Here is a 15047-nt window from a genome sequence, read left to right as displayed (position 1 = left end):
TGCATTTCCATTTATTGTATTGTTTTTGTTTTAGTTCAACTACTTGCTAATTGAGACAAAACGTATCACCACATATTATCTCTTAAATACTTCAATTTATTAATTATTTATTACAAAAAGAATTCAGCGAAGACTACATTTTACATTTACTGAGCAACACGATTGTTGTACTCACACACAGACGCACACTGTCTGACAACTCAAGAGAGCATTTAGGAGCCTTTGAATTTGGTGCTCCCCAGTGTGTCCATTTACAGTTATTGTCTACTTGCACTCTTTCCCTAAGCCAATGACTGCCAGGGGAGATTGAGTGCGAGTAGGAGCCCCGGTGGGGGGAAAGCCTTTGGCCACACAATAGCAGGGCAGAAGTAGCAGAGCTGGGCTTTAATAATGCATGGGGTTAAAAGGGATCAGTGCCGTCTATTAGCAAGTGGGAAATAATAACGTTCCACAATGCATCAATAAAACACAGCTAACAGCCTCTAAACCATCCGGCACACAGGGCTGGAGTTTAATAGATACAGATGTGTTTGTGTATGAAATTCCTCTCTACAAAGGAGACTATCCCCTCTAGTCTCTCTATGCTTTTTGTCTCCACCTTTATTTAGTTTTTCTTAGCCATATTGTGTCATTTCATGATCCTCACTTTTCTTGTTTTCCATTGGCTCCTCCACAGATTTCTATACCCATTTCTGGTAGACACAGAAGGCCAAATGCAATCCCCTAAACGGGCCAGATCATGTTTTAATGGTTCTGCGATGTTGAATACATGGAAATACAGAATAGCTATGAGAAGAAAATGTCTGTTCATGCTGGAGCTCTGTAGACCCATCTTCCTGTGTCGTTACATTTGCGTGTGCGTGTGTGTGTGTGTGTGTGTGTGTGCGTGCGCGCGCGTGCGTGTGTGTGTTAGAGAGAGAAAAAAAGGGTAGTGGATGAGCCGACTTTCTCTTCACATCCCACAGCTACCAATTAAATAGAGACAATGTGCTTTAATCAAGTATTGCCACTGCTCACTGCACTACACACTGTTGTGTCCATTCAATACAAACTGTATGCATCATCTCCAGTGTAGGTATCAGTGGGGATAGGGAACTGCAGAAAGATTATGTCTACAAAGGGAATCGTTATAAAAGCAACAATAAGTCACACAAGACATCATTTCACATAGCAACAGAGAGGTATGCTCGACCTTTCAGCCTCTAACTTTGGAGCAGAAGGGTTTATAAAGGATCCATCTATATAGTTTGCTGATTTATACAGCACTCCTCTCATTACAATGGATCTCATTGCTTTTTCAAAGCCAGGCAGTCATAAATATCAAATCGCACTTGTAGTATGTCCAGACATATGTGCTCGTATTTCACTACTATAACTGTTAACATCCTTGACCTTTTTTGTACTGGCAACGTACATGACAAAATGAACCAAATCGGTCCATTTCGGTTCTATTCGTACACTCTCATGGGGTCTAAATGAGTCCTAAAATCAAAATTATTTGAGTAAAAGTTCTTATTTATATTGAAAAAGGAAATGATACAATATGCTGCTATTAATTCACATTTTAGCTTTAGCTTCATAATGCACCTTTTCCCTGTAATGGAGTCAAAAAAGTACAATATTTGTCTTTGAAACGTACATAGAAATCGAAATTACTTTACCGAGATATATACAGTGGCCGAACACCATTTCATCATGCTTATATAAATTATATAATCCCATATTCTGAGAGGCTACGGGGCCAGCAAATGAGGAAAAAGTAATGAGTAATGACGAGAAATGTGATCACGTGATCACTGTTACTCCGTCTGTTGTATGACCAGGTCCAGCGTCCTGATAATAACTGTGGCATTGATCTTTGCTCAGGTTTTGATTGAGCTACAATGCAATAGTTGTAGAGCGGCCATGTTGGTTTATTTGAAATGCTAAATCGTTGATCTGCGACTGATTATTCCAAATGGCTGCAGCAGATCACGTGAGTTCCTGTGAAGTATGTGTCTTTGATTTCCCTCCATAGCCACCATGTTCATTCATCACAGCAAACTTAGTGTTAGCAGGTGGATTAGAGGGCTAAGAGTTGAAAGACATTTTGGGGACATATACATACAGGCATACGTTGTTCTAGATGGCAGACCCCTTCGGTGCCACAGCATAAAAATGCTGAACAAGCTATACAAATATCTGTGAAAAATAGATCAATAATTACACATGTCATTGATTTACAAATGACTCCAGACACAAATAATGTGTGAAAAAGATCGACGTGAGGAGAATGTCCGTGTGCACATAAAGGTTGTGGTAATTACATACAAAATAAAACCTATGGATCTAAGGATGGAATGTCGCTCATGGTCTTGTGTAGCAGCACAGCATCTAGGGCAGTGATATTCAACTGGAGGCCCGTGGGCCAAATTTGGCCCCTGTGGAAACTCCACAGGGCCCAGTAACACATTCCACCTGGACCACATTTCATATTCCGAATATATACAGGTATATACATAAATTATTGGAAGGTTAGTTGTATACAGGATGACATTTTTTATGCTTTTCATAACCATTAACCAAAATGTGTTAATGGCTGCATCAACATGTAGCCTGCTGTCCAGTGATTTGTGCAATAGTATAAAAGTATAAAGATGTCCATTGCACAGTACTATATGTGCTTTAGGTACTTTAGGTAGTCTAGTATAGACTAATAGTAGTAGGATAAACAAGAATAATTCATTCTAAAGTGAGTGCTGGTGTCCTTGTTCTAAGTTCATTGTTTGCCCGAGCCGTGCACCCTAGACGAATATATTTTTAAACTACTTTTTTGACGAGTGCTCCTCTTTTCTCTTCCTGAAGTCTACTATAGGACCATAATGGACATGGTACTGCCTGCTTCATACATTTACACATGTTGATTTTCCAAGTGCTCAAAGCCCTTTACAATGGTCCATTCATTCATACATTGCCTGTATACAGGCTTTGATTTTGAATTTGAGAAAATACGGTAGGATTTCAATGTGTTCTGTGTGCGGGTCCCTGACAGGGTGCCTTCGTGAGAAGAGTAGTGAGGTCAGGCTGACATGGTTCTAGAGTGTTTCTATGTTTGTATGAATGAAATGAAATACAAACTAATGGATGAGATGGAGAATTGTTTCTGTGGTGTGAAGGATTTGACAGAAGGATTTGGCAGAAGCCTGTCAAACAAACTGTTGATCCTGTTGGATTATGAGATAGCCAATGTTGCTTGTCGTCAAGTCTCTTTTCGCTAGGATTTGTTTTCCAAGTCCAAGTAAGCCTCTGATTGGCTGGGCTTTAACGGAAGTCTGCTATTGGTCCATGGTTTATATAAGGTCCATAAGTAAGTCAATACAAAGGAGGCAGTCTCTAACCACTTTTCGATAGTTGTGCACCAATAATTAGATACTAGGGATGTTAATCGACGCATTATTTGCGAATCGACGCGTCGCGGCCGAAAATCGACGCGTCGATCACTTTTTTTTTCTGCTAAGCAGCAGCTGAGAGGAGAGCACAACGGCGCATTACTTTAAGCAACACAACTTATGCAGCTGCACCCATCAGAACTTGCATCAAAGCCCTAATAATAATTGCTCTTCCTTGCGTTAGCAGCACAGAGTCTGTTCTCTAGAGACTAGAAGCGGAGTGACAAAGTTCATGGAACGTAGTATAGTGGGAACGCTCTGGCTGCCGTGGCTGGCACCCCAGGCTGGTGTATCAATGTGGAGCTTTTGTCTGCCCCGCTCTCCTTCCCCGACCGCGTCCACGGGTGTTTCGCATTAACGACGAGTAATGTATTTTGTGTTGTTTTATTGTCAATCTTGACAAAATCACTGCACACGAGGCGACGCTGCCAAGCGAGCTTTCGTGTCAAGCATGCATGCACACAGGCACGTAAACAAAACAAGTCAGCGCGCACTGCTATGACGCGCGCATCAGACCAGTCCAGCAGTGTTTCTCAACCAGTAGTCCGCGGACCTGACTAGCGCTGCATGCATGCGAATCTGCGATGCATGCATGCACAACACAGACATGCACTCGTCCCCGACACAGAGACCCACACACCGGTCCTCTCACATTTGGAAAACATTAACGCTTATAACGTTTTTGAAGCGATTAAAACATTTTTGGGGGAAAAACTTTAGAAAAATTTAATAAAAAAATAAAAATAAAAAAATATTCGATTTTTCGACTCCTACTTTTTGAGTCGCCGTGACCTTGAGTCGATTTTCGAGTCGATTTTCGATTTTTTTTCACATCCCTATTAGATACAGTATCTATCTAATCAGATGGCTATCATGAGACTACTGTCCATTACATATCTATAAGCTTTAAAACAGTAAGGCAGCTTTGTATTCTACAAACCTCAGTAACATTTCTTTTCATATAATTTTTAAACCACGTTTTTTCACCCATTTTTCACTCAGTGCCGATTGTCTAATATAATCCTGGGCGCTACTTAGGGCTGTCACGATATGACATTTTACATGACGATTAATTGTCACTCAAATAATTGGCGTTTAACGATTTAATTGTGTATTTGTCGTTGATAATTACATTTCTGTTTTACATTTTTTTTTACATAATTACATTTCTGCCGATCTACAAGCTCACAAAACGCGTCGCGATGCGACGCGTTGTGAGCTTGTAGATCTGCTATTTCCACTATTTCTGAAATTTTTCAACATTCACGATTATGACTATTATGACAAAATAATTGCGATAATGTCAAATAATCACGATTAGACGATTATGTAATAATTGTGACAGCCCTAGCGCTACTCTCTCTCTCTCTCTCTGCCAACCCGGGGAGAGCCCCGAACTGAGCTCATGCTTCTTTCAATGCATGAGGAGAGAGCAGGAAGGAACACGTTATTCCAACCAGTTCCTTTCACTTCCATCAGGACAGGGGGAGGCAGTATAGAGACCAGGATTACGGCATGTTTTTGTGAGGGTACCTACCATAGTTGACACGGGGAGAACATGCAAACTCCACACAGAAAGGCCCTTTTACCAACCCCGGCTAGGGTATGGGCACTGATGACACGGAGGAGAGAACACAGCCGCAGTGCCCACAGTGTCCTTGACGGAAATCGAACCTGAGACCTTCTAGATGTGAGGCGACAGTGGTACCGACTGCGCCGCCGTGCCCCCAAACCTCATTAACATTTTTGTTGAGTTTTTAATTACTTGTGACCAGGCCTAGAATTGTGTCAATTCAGGGGCAAGGCCACTTAGCCTTTGGTGTAGTCCATTTTTGAAGGCACAAAGGCCAAATGCCAGGGCAGGAAGACCATCTGCAGTGAAGTACTCTCGCAAAAGGACAATATGAGTCACCAAAACCAAGGATGTTTGTTTTCAATGAATCTAACATACAATTCAGCTAAAATGGAGTTTATATAGGAAAAGGGTGTGTCTGGACAAATGAATATCAAATGTCTAAATACTTAATCAAGCAATTTAAAAATCTGTCTAGGGTGCACACAAAACCAGAGTAGATGTTAAAATGACACTAAAAATGTACGTGAAATATCCCTAAAGAAGCCTCTGCATTGTAATTCCCCCCTGATTCTTCTTTTATTATTTTTGTATTTGTTTTATTTTATTTTTATGGAAATAAGGGAACCCTGTTTTGGAAGGTACACAGGGAGAACATGCAAACTCCAGTCTGTGGCCCCAGGGCAATAAAAGGACCGTTTGGTTCAGATTCTCGCAAATTCGCCAAATTTGGCACAGATGTTGTCCATAACATACGTAATCATTTTAAGATGGGTGCCAAGATGGGCACCCCATGGTACTGCTATAATTGAGCAATGCAATTGGTGTCCCATTAACTTTACATTACAGGGGAAAGAAAGCAAAAAAATAATCTGCTTTAAGTAGCATATAACGGGTCAAACTAGGGGGTTTTCATGATTCTGAATCCATTGCAAACATCCGTTTTGCATAAAAAAACATTCATTGTGATGACTCATTGTGATGACTCATCACTTTTCATCACTAAACCATAGTCAAGGAATGTTTTTTGTGCAAAACGGATACTTGCAATGGATTCAAAATCATGAAAACCCCCTAGTTTGACCAGTTATATGCTACTTAAAGCAGATTATTTTTTTGCTTTTTTTCCCTGTAATGTATATAAAGTTAATGGGACACCAATTGCATTGCTCAATTATGGCAGTACCATGGGGTGCCCATCTTGGCACCCATCTTAAAATGATTAAGTATGTTATGGACAACATCTGTGCCAAATTTGGCGAATTTGCGAGAATCTGAACCAAAATATCCCTGGGGCCCCCGACTAACAGAAAGGCCCTCCAGTTAAAAAAGGACCCCAATTGAAACAAGCCAATGGCTTTCTTGAGGTGTTTACCCTTTTAGTTGACCTTGTACCAGTGAAATGAAACTGTACCTTTTCCTATGCAAACGTCTAATAAAGTCTTCAATCAAACCACACTACATTCCCGCAACAGCAGTAGGCCTTTCTCTGCACTTACTTGTAATTGAACAGAGCGATCTTTGAGGCCCTGTACAATGGGACTGAACCTCTCGATGGACCGTCGCTCCCCTGCTGTGGTGATAGCTTCAAGGACCTTCTCCAAACTAAATGGAAAAATGAAACACACGAGTGAACAAAAGGCTGAAAAATAAATGCAATCATTCATCTAAGGGCGATTTGGTCTATGCATGTGCTTCAGTTCTTTTATTTGCCAACTTCTGCTCCTCTGTTTTATGCAACTTTGCTGTAAAATCTGGGAAATAACACAGATGCTGACGGTTCATCTTAAAGTGAACACAAGTTAATTCAGTACTGTTTCACCAACTCTATGAAAACCAACTATTATAAATTAATATTTCCTCTCTGCACCGTTTCTTTACATTCTCTTCCTGTGTCTACTACCCTTGCTCTTATAATGGCGCTCTATGGCAAAAAAAAGAAAGGCTTTCATTAGCGTACCTTCCTCTGTCAATACAACAAATTGAAATTTGCTCTGCCAAATTATCCACTGAATGGGAAATATCTGACAAGACTGATGCAAAATCAGTATTGTCTAACTGATCAATGTATGCAATTAGAGTGTACTGTATGTGACCATACATGCTATCCTAACACATCTAACTCTTGCATGAAGCCCAATGTGTTGGCAGGTTAGTGCATGAGTGAATCAAATGAATATCATTGATTTGTGACACTGGGACTCAGTGTTCTAGCAGTACACAATATACATGTTATTTGGCTGGTCGCAATGAATTAAGCAAGGCAACAATGGAATGAATTTCCCATTACCTGCACAGTCATCACTCTGAGCCCATTCAGAGCTAATGGACCATTTTGTGCATTTCAGAGAAGGTGCCCTGCAGTAATGCACGAGCAGCAGTGGATGCTAAAATGAAAGGTGTTAAGGCACAAATAATGGAGTCAGGACATACGTGTTCTCTTCGCCCACAATGCAGATGGCCGACAGGAGCTTAACAACATCAGTCATCATGGTAGGCTGGCTGGGGTCAATGGCTCTCGCCAACAAGACCAGACTCTTCTCCTCCCCCAGGATCCGTTCTAAGCCATACTAGTGCAAACACAACAAAAGATTTGACGTTATTAATTTGTTCCATATGTATGTGCAATATTCATGATGTCCAGCATGCAGTATCAACTAATAAGAACCAGTAAGACTCCCTAATTGGGAGATAAGTGACCGTCAGGTTGCATACACAAACTTTAGAAGGCAATCATAGCCAATCAGGAGGGAATATGGGAAATGGGACAGATCCATGTTGATGACATGACTTTAGAGATACGGTGTACCAGTTTGCGTGATTTTAGGCCAAAATCTGTAGGAGCAGTGTCCAAAAATTTGTTTTTCAAAAATCGGGACTCATGGTGGCACTAGAAGAGGGCCATGTGATAAATCAGGGCTGGAGGTTGTGAGTTGTGAGATAAGAGTAGGGCCAAAAGTATGACTTGACAGACAGACGGAGGGACAGCCGGTGGAGCTTTTCATAGTAACTACAACAATGATAATATCACAACATACAGTATAACCATTATGAAGCCTTTTTTGTTTGTTTTTGTTCCCTGGTTATGTCTACAATATAAGTAAGGAGCTGGGAAAGAAGCCCTTACAAAGCGAGTCACAGGCAAACACTAGAAAAGTGTTGAGCTTGGATATTTCAAGGGGAATTTAAATCTTATACATTTGAATCTTAATGTTAAAATATTTGTTTCTATGTTTTTCATTGACACTATCTGTTTGTATCCAGCCAGCTGTCCTACAGTGCACGTATCAATCACTCAGCTTAGTGAGTAAATGAGTAGATCGCCCGATCTTTGAGGGTTAACATAACGGTCTGAGAGTCATTAACCCCTTTGAACACAAGCCAGGTCCTAAGGATTTTGCCTGGAGTCAGAGGTAAGGTCAAGTCATTGCACCTAAGACCCCAATCCCAGGGCATAGACAGAACTAGAAAAGAACATTTCTAAGAAATGTTAAGTGTGCCTGCAGCTCGCTAAGTGTGTGCAACCTTGTGTAGCGGTTGGTGTTAGCATTTGCATTTTTAGCATTAATATTAACATCAGCATTATCATTAACATTGTAATTTTTAACATTAGCATTGGCTTATTGAATTATTAGAATAGTATGTTTATGACATCCAATGCTGGCACATTATGAAGCCCAACCATGGATGCTTCGCGCTCTTACACCATATGCAAAATTAGCATAATGTTTGTATGACACGCACTGCAATACAAAAAACAAACAATATGGTCTCATGAGCAGCCATAGCTGAATGGGTAGAGAGGCTGTCTGGGACAACAGAGGGTCCCCTGTTTGTGTCCCTGAGCAAGACACTTTAACCCATAATCTCTAAAACCAGATACTGTATACAGCAGTGGTTCCAAACCTTTTTATCCCGTAGCCCAAAAGAGAAATGATATGTTTGCCTGGGACCCAAACTAGTGAAAACAGCAGATCTACAAGCTCACAATGTGTCACTTTGCGCTGCATTGTCGGCTATTTTCACTAAGTGTCTTTTGAAAATGTTTTGACGTAATAATAATTAAAAACAAAATGTAGGGACCCATAAAAATGTGTCCGAGACGGTCTCGACCCAGTGCTTTAACCCATAATCTCTCAAGCCAGATAACTACTGTATACAACATACCACATTCAAAGACACCTCCTGAAAGGCGCACAGGAGTCATGTGTCACAGAAATGTTTGAGAATATATATAAAATATTCTTTTTTTGAATTTCCATTTTTAGTAAGCACTAAGCAGCAAGCTAGATATGCTTCGACTAATTTGATTTACAGTAGGACTTATTTGAAGGACTGTAAAGGCATTTCCAGACTGTTTGAAAATGGTGGGAGCCGACAGACTGTCTCAAGAGACTACTTAACGCCTAACTTCTCATCCTCAAGCGCTCATAATCTCCATCTGAGCAGCCATCAGTCAGTTTCGTAAAACTGAATTTCTTAAGAAAGGCCTCCCTTATGCTGTATATGTAAATATGTGTATATTATTATACAGTAGATATGTCCCCCCTGCATACATTATTTAATCTACTGTACTACCAGCTACTTACTAATTTATACTTAAGCTCCCTATAAATGGGAACTTCAAAATTATCAAAATAATTAAGCCATTTAAACAGTTTCATAATGGGTGGTTATTTGCATTATTCCCTTGGTGAATGGCAACGCGACGTGTGCCTGTGTGTTTTGATACGAAGATGCCAAAAAAACGTGAAAGCTGCAAAGACAGCTGGCAGAGAACACCTGTCTTCTTGGCACTGCGGGTGCATCCCATCCCAACCCGTGCCTCCAGAGCCTGGGAAAGGTCTGGGCTGACAGAGGGGCCTACAGGTAAACGCTGGCGTCTGGCGCCTGTTGAGATGCAGGATTACACGAGACCTTACAGCACACGCTGTGCCAGAGCTGCTGTATATCTGTCTCCAGTGGGGTTCAGCTCCGCCTGGCAACACACTCTTCCCTTTATAGTTAGTGTTGACTGACAGCGGAGAGAAAGAAAAGAAACTGGAGTTCTGTGACAGGAAGCAGTTTGAGTGGAACACACTTGCATCCGAACGTGTATTTCTGCCCCAATGGGATGCACAGACAGGCAGACACGCTTCACTCACAGTGGGAGGGACTATGATGGTGCCCAGGTCAGATTGTACTTATGATGATACATCAGGTCAACAATCAGGCAAACCCTCAGAGTTCACAAAGCTGTCATACGCATTCAACTGCTGACTGGCCTGCTATCATCCCTCACCCTTTTACCACATAAACAAGGGTGGAATTACCTTGTTGTTCATGAAGGCTTTGAGGCACTGGACAACCTTGTGTTGGCTCTTCCTGTCGATCTTCTCCTGGCTGGAGACACAGAGGAAAAGAGGACATTTTAGATGTTGAACGGGCTCCCAAATTAAATATTATGTCTAAATCCCCTTTGTGTCCGTGTGTGATTTCTTACTGTTTCTTGAGCAGCAGCCTCTCCAATACATCAAGCAATAGTCCAAGACCCTCATGGCCAAAGCTCTGCACCCAGCTGTGGAGACAACAGATCAATATCAGAAGCGTATCAGTCTAGAGACAGACAACAACACAAGACATGAACAGGCAATGTCAAGAGCAACCTGGCAGTAGCAGAAAGGGCAGGTTTCAGGCTCCGATGTCAGGAGAAGAGATGCATCCTTAATACATGTGGTATTGCATGAGACAGAAATTAGGAACACACGATATGGAAATGTTGGCCAATGTCCCATAACATTATTTCCGTGTTCATATGGACCGATATTCAACAGTGATATTCATCCCAATTCACATGCCAGATAAAAACTGTGGGACTTTAAACTTGCTTGCCATAAAGTAACTACAATTATTGTATTATGTGCTATGTACCAAACCAGCAGGATTTCTATATGTTTGGGAGTGGAAAAAAAGGAAAGGTCCCACACACTATCCACTTTTTTTCATAAAATTGCCTGGAGAAAAAAACATTGATATCTTTCCAGCACTGCATTTTAGAGTCACTTTCTATCTTGAAGAGGGATCTTAAAAGGCTGTAAAGGGTATTCAAGGATTTGTATCTGTTATTGTATTGGGGAATTAGACCACTTTCAGCATATCTATGTTATATATCCGCTCCTCAAAATACTAATACACAGAACTCACATTCTTCACATACTGTAAGTACAAGTATCAATACGGCAGTGTAGAAATACTCTGTTCGTAGAAGTCCTGTATTCAAAATGTACTTGAATAAAAGTATAAAAGTATTGGTATCAAAATGTAATTCAACTACCGAAAGTAGTGCAGAATATTCCATTTCAAGTTTTCAAATGTATAAAAATCTATTGAAAATAGCAGATCTACAAGCTCACACTGTGTTGCATTGCTTAGCTTGTAGATCGGCTATTTTCATGGTTAGTGTATATTTTAAAATGTATAATGTATATTTTGTAATAATAATAATAATAATATAAAACGTAAGTGTTCAAATAATTGTAGTGGAGTAAAAGTGCAATATTTGAATCCGAGGTGTAGTGGAGTAGAGGAAATACTCAATAAAGTATAAATACCTCAAAATTGAACTGCAAGTACAGTACTTGATTAAATCTACTTAGTTACTTAACACCACTCGGTTTAGGATTGTATTTTTTTAAACATGTATTCTATAATCTGTAGAGTTATATTTAATATGATGCAGCGATTGTGTAGGGATGGGTCAAGGCGATTTAGTAAATGCATGGATTAGCCTACCCTATAAAATCTATCTGGTTTAACTAACAGGTACTATAGGCTAAATATATTTACCAGGGGTGTAATAGTATTTTTCAATGTCTTAAATGTGAAGCTATTGACGTGTCACAAAAATAACGGGTGATAATGATGTTATGCTATGAAATAACTGTTAAATCAGGCAGGTCATTTTATTAATAAAATAAAATCTAAAGCTAAGTTGCATTACAGTAGGCCTACTGTACTCTAAATATATATTTTTAAATCATATCAATGTTTGTATGATTCTCTCTGTATAATAAATCTTTTGTTGAATAACTGGAGTCCTGCCGAGGCCCCTTGTAGGCTAAATATCACCAATTCTAACAGGGTTATCGACAGAATGATGTTGTAGTAGCACTACATCTGTTTTGAGAGATTAGCACATCACAAACTAGAAGCAGTGCTCTTCCGAGCACAGGTCTCCACCAGGACAGAAGGCCTGTTATAGCGCCACCATGAGGCTGATTTGAAAAGTTTGAAGTGGCATTTCTTCCTCGGCCTAGTGGGAATGTGCGTGCACAATTTCACAAAAATTGCAAGCTGTGTTTGTGATTTTAGGCATTTTGTTCAAAACTGACCAATCGTACAAACTTTGAAAGCCAATCTCAGCCAATCAGGATGGAATATGGACAATCAGACAGATCCATGTCGATCACATGACTGTAGAGATACTGTCTACCGATTTGCCTGAATTTTGGACAAAATCTGTAGGAGTACTGGCCAAAAGGTAGTTTTGCACAAATTGGCCTCCTGATGGCGCTAGAACAGTCCCATGTGAAAAATGTGGGACAGAGGTTCTGAATTGGCATCCAGGGAGTGTGTGTGCTTAGTTTGGCAGCGACCGGGTCAACGCCTCCGGAGATTAGCTGGTAACAAACTTTGTGGACGGACACATACACACACACACGGACGGACGGACGGACGAACGGACGGACGGACGGACGGAGGCGAAAACATAGTCTCTCCCTGCCTTCGGCTGGTGGAGACAACTACTTCCAATGAGCGAGTTTGTTAATCAAGCCTAGTGTGGTCATCACCATGTTGGCTTATGGTCATTTGCAGTTTTTCACACCTAGTAACTTCCATAGCTAGAGGTTGCACAGGGAAGCCACACTATTACACTTTTTTTATTATTGTAATTTACTTACATATCTTAATGAGTTGTATTTAAAGTATGTATTCAGAAACAAAAAGACATTTAATCATCAACACTGTTTTTATGACGATTCTGATTATTACATTAATCGTTTAGTAACAGTTAAGTCACAACATTACAGTGTTTTGATTTATTTTATCCTGGGCACATATACGCAGGTGGAGGCAGGAAAGGGAAGATAAAATAGGGAAATGGGATGAGCCGCACGAAGTGTAGAAAAGACAACAGAGAAAGAGTGTGAGATAAGATTAGGTGTTTCTGGGAAAGACAGAAGCTGGAGAGGGGCAGTGAGAGGAAAAGAATGACCATATGAGAGAGAGAGAAGAGAGAGAAAAAATTGTGCCATTGCCTCTGAGTGGGAAATGAAACATGCATTAGCATGCAGTGTTTGTACTGAGCTAATCAACAAGCTGCATGCTGTCCAGCATCAAATAATCAAATCAACAGGAATTCTCAAGGTGACAACATGAATTGTAAGGCTGTTGTCAGAATTAAATTATAGCTTAATAAGAGTAGGAGGTTGCAAATATGCATGTGTCTATGTGTTCATGTGTCTGTTTTTCATCATTGTGTGTAGCAAAACCAACTTAATTCACAATATCAAAAGTTCAGGAAGGGCAGATGGAAGGCTAAATGGAAATAATGATGCTCAGGGCAAAAAAGCACTTTGTGCTATGACTGACACTGACAGTAACTAAAATGTCAATGATGTAGACATAAAGATTTAGATGACATGTTTTATGTGAATGATCATAATGGACTGTACAAAACTGTAACAGCTCACAGAGGCAGAATAATAATAACCTATTTGAAATGTTCATCCAAGCCTCTGCACCCTCCACAGCATAGAAACTGACTTTCTGAAACAAGTGCTCAATGACCTTCTGTTGTCTGCCAATTTAGGTAATTGCTCTATCCTTGTCCTTCTGGATCTATTCTGGATGCAGCTTTTGACACAATTGATCATGCAGTCCTCATTAATTGCCTGTTGTGCTGTCATCTCCAGTGTCGAACTCTAAGTGTTTTGAATGTTACTTAAGCGGTAGGCATTTTTCCGTCAGCAAAGAGGTGGGTGATTTGATATCATACCCAGCCCGCTTGGGCTGTCTGCCTGTATGTTCTCAATGTTATATCATTCCAACTCATGCCAAATCTATTATCTCAAAACCTTTACATGCTGTAGATAACACCAAACATATTTGAGAAAATGTATTCATTAATTTTTTACTATTTGGGCATGTAATCGTCAAAACATTTTCAGATTTTTCCTAAAAGTTTCAAAATAAGCACAAATTGTAGTATATAGGGATAGAAGAGTAGGCTAGAAGTATATACAGTAGGGCTTAAGTTGTCATATGTTTTACACTTTTAAGTGTGTGCATGTGTACTACCAGAGCAGTAGTACTGTTTCCCTCTCTTTATGAAATACAGTAAGCTTATTTAACTAACTAAAACCAGATTTACACTAGAAAAAAAATCATGTTAAGCAGTGAAAAGGAAAAAAAAGGAAAACTTTCACCTGGAGTTTAAACATTTCAGTAAAAATCTTCGTATTTGATAAGAGTCCTAGAGGCATAACCTCTATCTCACCTCAGCTCTCAAGAAAATGACTGTTCTCAAATGACTGACACTCATAAAGTAGATAGGGTAGAAAAGCACTCATGTGTGTAGGCTTCTGCACCCAGGTGTGTGTGTGTGTGTGTGTGTGTGTGTGTGTGTGTGTGTGTGTGTGTGTGTGTGTGTGTGTGTGTGTGTGTGCGCGTCTGTGTGTGCGTGTATGTGTGTGTGTGTGTGTGTGTGTGCGTCTGTGTGTGTGCGTCTGTGTGTGTGTGTGTGTGTGTGTGTGTGTGTGTGTGTGTGTGTGTGTGTGTGTGTATGTGTGTGTGTGTATGTGTGTGTGTGTGTGTGTGTGTGTGTGTGTGTGTGTGTGTGTGTGTGTGTGTGTGTGTGTGTGTGTGTGTGTGTGTGTGTACGTGCGTGTGTCCACGCACGCAAGCGTGCTTGCATTACATATGTGTTGTGTTTTACTGTGTGTATGCATAGGAGGGTGAGACAGGGTCAGGAAAATGAGGGAGCGCAACAAAGACTGTCAGGGCCA

At 40.4% G+C, this 15047-nt stretch overlaps 1 protein-coding gene across 1 annotated transcript in view; it reads right to left on the bottom strand.

Moving 5' to 3' along the window:
• Positions 1 to 15047, bottom strand: part of LOC308287880 (protein diaphanous homolog 3-like) — a gene marked incomplete at its 5' end in the record, with an annotated part of 315168 nt that overhangs the window by 217996 nt on the left and 82125 nt on the right. Inside the window, 4 exons of the mRNA XM_080729203.1 lie at positions 6501 to 6606; positions 7435 to 7571; positions 10314 to 10383; positions 10484 to 10558. Coding sequence (XP_080585329.1) covers positions 6501 to 6606; positions 7435 to 7571; positions 10314 to 10383; positions 10484 to 10558 — 388 coding nt within the window. The remainder of the gene's footprint in view (positions 1 to 6500; positions 6607 to 7434; positions 7572 to 10313; positions 10384 to 10483; positions 10559 to 15047) is intronic.

This window comes from Nannobrachium achirus (assembly GCF_963921795.1).
Source record: "Nannobrachium achirus genome assembly, chromosome: 7".
Classification (NCBI taxonomy): Eukaryota; Metazoa; Chordata; class Actinopteri; order Myctophiformes; family Myctophidae; genus Nannobrachium; species Nannobrachium achirus.
The sequence above is the reverse complement of the archived record's forward strand: the minus strand, read 5'-3'. Positions and strand labels throughout refer to the sequence as shown.